Below are 9,279 nucleotides of genomic sequence, written 5' to 3'. Positions count from 1 at the left end.
GATCGCGTCTGGAGAGGTTTTTAATGGTAGGAGAAGAGTTTCCCACACTTGCTAAGTGAAAAACCGGATACAAAGTTGCATGATGCCAACATAGTTTCTTTCTTTCTTTCTTTCTTTCTTTTTTTTAAGATTTTATTTATTTATTTGAGAGAAATCGTGAGAGAGAGAGAGATGATGAGCTGGGGAGAGGAGCGGGGGCGGGGAGCAGGTTCCTGGCGGAGCAGGAAGCCCGATGTGGGGCTTGATCCCAGGACCCTGAGATCATGACCTGAGCTGAAGGCAGACGCTTCACCCACTGAGCCCCCCCAGGCACCCAGCCAGCAAATGTAGTTTCTAAAAAAAACCCCAAAACAACCCAACAACAAAATACATTTATTCAGTATAAGCTCTTCCTCCAGGCCATTAATTAACTTGTCAGGAGTGGAGGAAAGTACCTTTACGAAAGATGTGGGTCAGGCACCACCTTAACCAAAGGACCAAGTCAGCCTCACCGAGCATGGGTGCGGCTGACATCCGTGCCCTTGGTGACATGATGAGAGAAAGGTCAGAGACACCCCCCCAACTCCCAGTCCCGGTGGCAGTGACAACAGGAAATGTTTCACCTGGATCTAATCACAAGTCCACACAGAGTCAGCCTCCAGGGCTGGCCTGGACTCAGAAAACTCCAGAAGACCAGCCTGGGGAAATGGTCAGAGGAGACCAGAGAGCCAGGACACTGGGTGGGGACTGGGCCACGCCCTAGGCCTGGTCAGTGCTATGCTAGTGCGGCCTGGGGGTGGGTGCCCAAGAGTGACACTGGGGCTGCTTGGGGGAGTGCCCTGTTCTCTGGAGGCCGTCCGGGAGCAGGCCGCCCGGGGGCAGCACCTCGGACGGGCCGCCAGGGCTCCCATGGGTACACTGAGCCCGCAAAGCATGCATGGCTGGAAATAAAGGCTGAGTCTTTTCAAAGGTATGAAGAAACAGCATGAAGGATATGTTATCTGTAACTTCGGTAAAATGATGTAAAATTCTTTTTTTTTTTTTTAAGATTTCATTTATTTATTTGACAATCAGAGATCACAAGTAGGCAGAGAGGCAGGCAGAGGTGGGCGGGGGAAGCAGGCTCCCTGCTGAGCAGAGAGCCCGATGCAGGGCTCAATCCCAGGACCCTGGCATCCCAGGACCCTGACCTGAACCGAAGGCAGAGGCTTTAACCCACTGAGCCACCCAGGTGCCCCATGATGTAAAATTCTTTGCAACACTGTGGATCACCGCCTCCTTCACAGGCGTGTTATGATCCACGTCATAGGCGATAGGGAGCCCATCAGGGCCTTCACGGGGCTGCAAGGTTGTGCCCAGCGGCCACACCAGGAGCCCGTCAGATGCAGCCTGACCCACCCCAGGCCCCATCCACCCAGGCTTCACCCCAGAACCTACCCCCAGGTTTAGTAAATTATATTAGCTCTTATTTTTATTTTTTAAAAAAGCTTTTAGTTATTTATTTGAGAGAGACAGAGAGAGAGAAAGCGTGCGTGGGGAGGAGGGGCAGAGGGAGAGGGATGCTGACCTGAGCCGAAGGTAGTCGCTTAACTGACCGAGCCATCCAGGTGCCCCTGTATTAGGTTTTATTTTTATTTTTTATTTTTTAAAAATATTTTATCTATTTATTTGACAGAGCGAGAGAGGGAACACAAGCAGGGAGTGGGAGGGGGAGAAGTAGGCTTCCTGCTGAGCAGAGAGCCCGACTCAGGGCTTGAGCCCTGGACCCTGGGATCATGACCTGAGCCAAAGGCAGAGTCTTCACCGACTGAGCCACCCGGGCGTCCCTGTGTTAATTTTTGAATAAAGAGTGTAAATGACAGGTCCAACTTCATTTTTTCTTATTGGAATCAGTTGTCCCAGTTGTCCAGTTGTCCCTGATTCCTTATTGGGATCAGTTGTTTTCATTGAAAACAGTCTTCTTCCCTCATTGAATGGTCTTGACGCCCGTGCAGAAAATCACTGGAGCATCAGGGAAGGAGTATTTCTGGGCTGTCAGTCCTATTCCATCGGTCTCCATGTCGGTCCTCATGCCGGCACTCACTGACCTCGTTGTGGCTGCACTGTAGGTTTTGAAATGGGGAAGTGTGAGCCCTCCAACTGTTTTCCTTCTGCAAGGTTGGTTTGGATATTCTGGGTCTCTTGAAGTTCTGTGTGAATTTTAGAATCAACTTGCCAGTTTTTACAGAAAAGTGTGGGACTCTGAAGGGGATTATGTTGAATCTGTAGATCAGGGTTTTTTTTTTTTTTAAAGGTTTTATTCATTTATTTGACAGAGATCACAAGTAGGCAGAGAGTCAGGCCGGGGTGGGAGGGAAGCAGGCTCCCTGCTGAGCAGAGAACCCAATGCGGGACTCGAACCCAGGACCCTGAGATCATGACCTGAGCCGAAGGCAGAGGCTTCACCCACTGAGCCGCCCAGGCGCCCCCTGTAGATGTTCTGAGTGACGCCGTGTTAACGACATTAAGCCTCTGATCCATGAACGTGGGATGCCTCTCATGTTCAACAACAGTCGTTTTCAGAGTATACATTTCACACGCTGTTGGTAATTACTTTGGAGCACTTTCTCTCTCTGATGCTGTTGTACATGGAATCGTAGCTTCGTTTTCATTCTGTCGGTTGCCACGGTCTAGAAATACGTAGATTCATATGTAATGGCCTTGTACACCGCAACCCAGCTTGTTTCATTTTGTAATTCTAATAGTTGAAAATCGATTCTGTAGGATTTTCTTTATATGAGATGGTACCATCTGCAGATGGAGATAGTTTTACTTCTCCCCTGCCCGTCTGGCTGTCTTTCATTTCATTTTCTCACCCAGTTGTCCTGGCTAGGACTCCCACACAGTGCTACGCCGAAGTGGCGACCAGTGCCTCAGCAGGGACGGGCACCCGTCCCTGCCTCTCCCTCCCTCGGCCAGCAGAGGGCGCCCTTTGAAGTGTAGCTCAGCGTGGGACGCACCACTTCTCAGAGCCCATGGCCGCATGCTCTGCCCAGGACCCCTCTACCTTTACCTCGGGGACTCTCCATGCTTGGCCCATGCTGGGCCACCTGCTGACCCCCAAACCATTCCAACTCCTTGCCTTTTCACACCTTTGCTCCTTTCCCAGATTTCCACATGACTTTTCCCTTATTTCCTTTGGGTCAGTGGCTCAGGCAAGTCTGTACTCTCAACACTTTTTTTTTTTTTTAAAAGATTTTATTTATTTATTTGACAGGCAGAGATTACAAGTACGCTGAGAGGCAGGCAGAGAGAGAGGAGGAGGAAGCAGGCTGAGCCGAGAGCTCTATGCGGGGCTCGATCCCAGGACCCTGGGATCATGACCTGAGCTGAAGGCAGAGGCTTTAACCCACTGAGCCACCTAGGCGCCCCTCTCTTAACACTTTGTGATGGAGACCCTACGTCTGGAAAGATGGGGGACATATACTCTTCCTATTCGTCCTGCTAAGTACAACCCAAACCTTAGATATTATATATAAATACAACATAAGACGGGGCACCTGGGTAGCTTAAACAGTTAAGCCTCTGCCTTCGGCTCAGGTCATGATCTCAGGGTCCTGGGATTAAGCCCCTCATTGGGCTCTCTGCTCAGCAGGGAGCCTGCTTCCCTCTCTCTCTCTCTGCCTACCTCTCTGCCTACTTGTGATCTCTTTCTGTCAAATACATAAATAAAATCTTTAAAAACAATAAATAAAATACTGAGGCATGCTCTGCTACATGTGGCCATCTTCCTACCAGAGCTGGAGGACCCTTGGGTAAGCTGCAGGGAGCACGAAGAACATACCAGAGATTCCAAAGATGCTCCAAGGACAGGGGACCCAGGTGTGATCTAGAGGATGGGGTGGTCACCAGCCCCTATGTCCACACCCAGGCCTTTCCCTGAGCGCCACTCCCCCAGGCCAAGGATGGTGTGCTGTGGGCCCAAGATGGCGAGGCTCTTGTCAAGAGGGGACACTGGGCCCCCAGGGGCCCTGCTGCTACGGCTGGTGCCTGGCAGAAGTCTGAGGAGCTGTGTGGGCTTCCAGGGGTGCAGACTGGCCAGGGAGCAGGGGGGCTCAGGACCGGGGTGCACCAGGCACCACTTGCACCCATGGCACAGGGCCGAGCAGCGAGGGGCTGCCTCCCAGACAGGGTGGGGAGGCCTAGGCCAGCTCCTTCGGGGGGGACGGGGCGGGGTGGCCAGAAAGAAGGACACGGAGACAAGCCTGAGGGTAACTTTGTTTATGGGTCAAGCCAAATGCAATGCACAGTTGTTTTTGTTCTTTTTTTAACCAAAATAAATAAATCAGATCTGTCCCTGTGATGGTGAGGGAAGGACCCCTCTCCTCCAGCTGCCCCTCAGCCCAGCCCTCCTCTCCCGCTCCTGACCAGCTGAGGCACGGCGGCACAGAGAAGAGCGCTTCCGTCTCCATGGTGTCGGAGTGGACGGGATGGGCAGGCGGGAGGCAGGCAGTGGCTGCACTGGGCCCAGCAGTGAGCCCTGAGCCCCACCACACCCTGTGGCTCCAGTGCTGCCAGGCCCCAGGTGGGTGAAGCAGGCACGGTCCCCACACGTGGCCCGGGACCCTCTCGAGCAGAGGAAGTGGACACTGCAGAGAGCGGACCTGCCCTCTCTGTGCCAGGCTGGGTGCAGGCCCCCTCCTGCCAGCTGCCCCAAGCAGTGCCGCAGCTCCCCGTGCAAGGAGAGCCCCACCGGAGCCCAGCCCACCCCACGAAGTCTGGACAGTGATAGCTCCCTCTGAGGGGCCTGGTGCTCAGGGTGGGAAGAGGCGGCCACCTTGTCCAGGTGCAGCAGCCGCCGTGTGGGGTGACCAGGACAGCTGGTACCTGCGAGGCCACGTGAGGCTGGTCCTATGGGGGCAGCGGGAGGGAGGGGGCACAACTGACCCTCCCAGGACACCTGCAGGGGCCTCCTTTCCTCCTCCCGCTCCCCGTGGCCTCCATGAAGGATGCCCAGCTGGACGGAAGTCACAGCGCTGGGGGCCTCTGGCCTCGGGGGGCAGCCAAGCACACGGGGACAGCAGCCAAACTGGTAAGCGAGAGAGGGGGAGCATGGTGCAGCGGACGGGCAGAGGCGTGGGCAGCGCTGAGGCACTATTCTTTAGTTGAGAAGCGAGGGGCGGCCGTGGCTGTGGAGGGCAGTGGCCCACGCGGCGTCTATGAGAAGTTCTTGAAGGCGTCCAGGTCGAAGGCCGTGTCCAGGAGGCGCTGCAGCTCCGTGAGGTGGGTCTTCTTGTTGCCAGTGGCCGGAGCGGCGGCGGGGTCCCGGCCGGCATACCTGAGCGGTGACAGCAGGTGAGGGCTGAGCCACGGAGGGCCTAGCCCTGTGGCTCTCCTGGCGTTCCCGGCACCCCCCGCGGCTCTCCCGGCCCCCATGGCTCTCCTAGCCCTCCAGCCCCCCGCAATGCTCCCAGCCCCCCGCGGCTCTCCCAGCTCCCGCGGCTCTCCCGGCCCCCGGGGTGCACGCACCACACGGGCTTGGCACGGCTGATGGTGGTACGCAGCCTGGGCTTCACGTAGTCATAGTAGCCCTGGTTCTTGTGCTCCTCCTGGCACCAGGCCAGCTCGGCATTGGGGTACTTCTGCACCTCCCGCAGCAGGAGGTCGAAGGGGAACGGAGACAGCTGCGGAGAGAGCCAGGGCTCTGGTCAGGAGGGGCGTGCAGGGAGCCCAGGAGGAGGCACCGGAAGTGGAGGGGTGTCGGGGGCCCGCGCTGCGCCCTGCCCAGCCTCACCTGCTCGATGCGTGTGATGGCCACCTGCTCCGCCATGCCCCGCGCCTTCCGCTCCCGGGTGAGGTCGTAGTATACCTTGCCCGTACAGAACAGAAGCCGCTTGACGTTTTCCGGGTTCTGGGCGGCAAGGCCATCTTCTGGGATGACCCGCTGGAAGTGGGTTCCTGCAAGACAATCCCCGTGGCCGGAGCTTCCCTCAGGACTTGGCGGAGGACCCCAGGGCCCTCCCACTGCTGTCGTGCTCGGTCGGGGCCCCCAAGGCAGGGCTGTGACCCGCGCTGACGCCACAACATGCAGTTGCCCGTGCGCACCAGCCCCAGATGCCCTCGAATCCTCCCAGACCAAGAGCCTCGAGCAGCACATTGTGCACAGTGCACAACAGGCCAGGCCAGCCTTGGACCGCAAGTGGCGCCAGTTCCTTCTTTCCCAACAGCTCATCCCAGAAGACCAGGGCTGCCGACCACTCAGTCAGACTCCCCACGAGCTCGCAAACACCGACACCTTCCGCACAGCCAAACAAGTACTCAGGAGTCCTGCCAGCAGGGCCGGGCCCCGCGAGGGGAACAAGCTGCATCCCGCAAGTGGCACCCATAAAAGGGTCTCCCTCGTGACGGGCACGCACACGCACATTTGTGCCACAGGGGACCCTGTCCCCACGGGAGGAAGGCCAGATAGGAAGGCCCCAGCAAACGTCCTACTCAGTGGCGCGAGGCTGAGCTTCTCCCCTAAGATCAGCAAAGAGACAGAGAGGCCCCCGTCACCGCCCCCATCCGGCCTCGTACTGTAAGTCCCAGCCGGAGCCGCTGGGGGAGAAGACAAAAGGCCTCTGAATTGGAAAGGAAAAAATATTATCTATGTGTGGATGACGTGATCTGGCATGTAGAAAACCCGCAAATTAGAATAAATAAACTCAGCAAAGTTGCAGGATACAAAAGCCAACACTCAGAGCTCAGATGCGGTTCTGTGCCGGCAAAGACCGACCTGAACACAAGAAACTCCACTTGCTGCAGCGTCAAAAGGAACAAATGCCAAATAAACGAAGACAGGGAAGACCCTGCCTTCCTGCTGCCCGGTGCCACCAAAGAAATGAAAGACATGAGCACAGAGAGTGGCGTCTGTGCTCCCCCGGGGGCAGGAAACGGCAGTCACGATGTCCACTGCCCCCAGAGCGAGCTAGGGATTCAGTCTGACCCAAAGCCCAGTGACGTCTTCTGCAGACACAGAGAAATCCGCCCTAAAATGTGCGGAATCTCGAAGAACCTCGAACAGCCAGAGCGGCCCTAGAACACGAGAGTGAAGCTGCAGGCCTGGTTCCCGACTTCAGAACCCGGCCCGGAGCCACAGCACCCGGGGCCACGAGGCGCCAGCACCGAGACATGCAGACCGTGGACACGGAGCCCAGGCCGCTTGGTGGGGAAGGAGGGAGACCTTCCTGCCAATGCTGGGAAACCTGGACATCCATCTGCAGAGGAGGAACCCTCACACCACACAGAAATTAACCCAAAATGTGCTAATGACTCCAAAACACGAGCTGCCACACTCAAACTCTTAGAAGAAAATATAGCAAACACATCGTGACGGTGGATGTGGCAGCGATTTCCTGGAAGCGATGCTGATGGCCAGCAACAAAAGAGAAACGTAGATTTCATGAAATTTTAAACATTTTTGTGCACCAGAGACAACACAGGGGTTGGGAAGGCACCTGGTGGCTCAGAAGGTGAAGCCTCTGCCTTTGGCTCAGGTCCCAGGGGTTGAGTCCTGCATCAGGCTTCCTGCTCGCCAGGAACCCTGTTTCCCCCTCTTCCTCTCCCCCTGCCCTTCCCTGTCAATCGGTCTCTCTCAAATAAAAAAGAAAAGAAAAGAAAACAAAGGAGCCAGCACACAGAATGGGACAAAGCAGCTGCATCCGAACCGATGCCAGGTTCGGATCCGGCATACAGAAAGAACTCCTCAAACTCAACAACAGTGCAAACAACTCGGCCGTAAATCAGGCAAAGGACTAGCAGACACTTCTCTAAAGCAGACTCAGGAGAAGAGGCTCCCCACCACTCGTCAGCAGGTATCAAAACCCCTGCAAGGTATGATTTCCGAGGCTGGAGGACGGCTGTTAGAAACAAAAACCAAGCTCCGACTCGGACGTGGAGAAGCTGGAACGCTCGTGAGTGCAGGTAGGAAAACAGAAAGGCACAGCTGCTGGGGAAAATACTACAGAGGTTCACCAAAAACCTAAAACCACAATCACCACACGAGCCCACAGTTCCACCTCTGGGAATACACGTGCACGAACCGAATGTGGCTTCCCGAAGGGACCCCGCACACCCACGCTCACAGCAGCATCGTTCATCGGCCCAAAGTGGAGGCGACCAATGTCCTCTGACGGACCCAGACACAAGAGGCTCATCCGCACGCTGGGCTCTCATCCAGCTTAAAGCAGGAGGGAGTCCTGACAGCTGCTGCGACGTGGGCAGCCCTGGAGAACGTGACATGGTTGCACGAGCAGACCCAGGGCCACCTGCCGCATGTACACCTGGGACCTCTGAGTGCAGAAAGCAGGAGTTCTGGAGACGACCACACCGCTGTGGGGGCACGCATCACTCGCAGTGGCCGCACACGCAGAAACACTGACGTTTTAATTTTATGTGATTCCAGCACAAGAACGATAAACCAACCAAGGAGCGCTTCACCGTGACTGATGACTAAGGGGGCTCCACGGCGGGGAGGAGGTGGGTTCCCCTGGCCCAGGGAGCCCGAGGATGTGTCCGCGGCCTGCTATCCAGGTGGAGTCTCAATGCTGAGGGCCCCAGAGGACACCCTCTGGGAGCAGCGGTCAGGCAGCCGGGGCACCCTGAGCTTAGGCTTGCTTCCCCACCTCTAAACAAGGCCTGGAGTGCGCCCGGGTGAAGGCCGCAGACCCGGGGGGACACAAGACGCACGTTCTGAGCAAGTCATAAGCAAGCTCCGACTCGTGGGCCGTGGTGGTCACTGGTCTTCACCCAGTGACAAGGAAGGCAGCAAGAGCCACGGTGAGACCCTCGGGTGCAGGCCCTGAGCCCCACGGAGCGGCAGCCTGTCCCACACCCACCTGAGAGCATCTCATCAAAGCTGGTTCTGGCCTCGGGGTGCCGCAGCAGGGACTTGGGGGTGAAGATGATGAGCTGGAAGGAAGCAGCACAGCCTGCGATGGACCCGGGGACCCGATGGCAAGGACGACCCCTGCGCGCCTCAGACCTGGTACTGTGCCTCCAGCTCCGTGGGCAGGAGGGGCCTGGACGATGCTGCTTCCCGTTGGGCTGCACGCGCACTCCTCCAGGACGTGTCCCAGGCTGCTGAGCCCCGGGGCCCCTACCCTGTGCCCGGGAGACAGCCTGCAGCCTCTCTGTGGGGTCCCCACCCAGGGCCAGGTCCCTTCACACAGCCTCCTCCTCACCACTCCACACCCTGCCCGGAGCCTGCTGGCCAGGACCCTGCGCACCTCTCCTCCGTGACCGGAGCGCCACCACCCACCACCCGCTCCCGCACCCATCCCC

At 57.1% G+C, this 9,279-nt stretch overlaps 1 protein-coding gene across 5 annotated transcripts in view; it reads right to left on the bottom strand.

Moving 5' to 3' along the window:
• Window positions 1–4,222: 4,222 nt before the first annotated feature.
• The window catches only part of OGDH (oxoglutarate dehydrogenase), a 53,432-nt gene continuing 48,375 nt past the window's right edge, over window positions 4,223–9,279 (bottom strand). For all 5 annotated transcript variants that reach the window (XM_032305507.1, XM_032305509.1, XM_032305505.1 and 2 more), the window contains 4 exons: window positions 8,835–8,907; window positions 5,753–5,916; window positions 5,488–5,642; window positions 4,223–5,296 (listed from right to left, as the gene is read on the bottom strand). In XM_032305507.1, the coding sequence (XP_032161398.1) occupies window positions 5,176–5,296; window positions 5,488–5,642; window positions 5,753–5,916; window positions 8,835–8,907 (513 nt within the window). In that variant the 3' untranslated portion in view covers window positions 4,223–5,175. The remainder of the gene's footprint in view (window positions 5,297–5,487; window positions 5,643–5,752; window positions 5,917–8,834; window positions 8,908–9,279) is intronic.

The sequence above is a fragment of the Mustela erminea genome, chromosome 11, assembly GCF_009829155.1.
Source record: "Mustela erminea isolate mMusErm1 chromosome 11, mMusErm1.Pri, whole genome shotgun sequence".
In the NCBI taxonomy this organism is placed as follows: Eukaryota; Metazoa; Chordata; class Mammalia; order Carnivora; family Mustelidae; genus Mustela; species Mustela erminea.
Note: the sequence above shows the minus strand (reverse complement) of the source record. Positions and strands in the feature narration are given on the sequence as shown.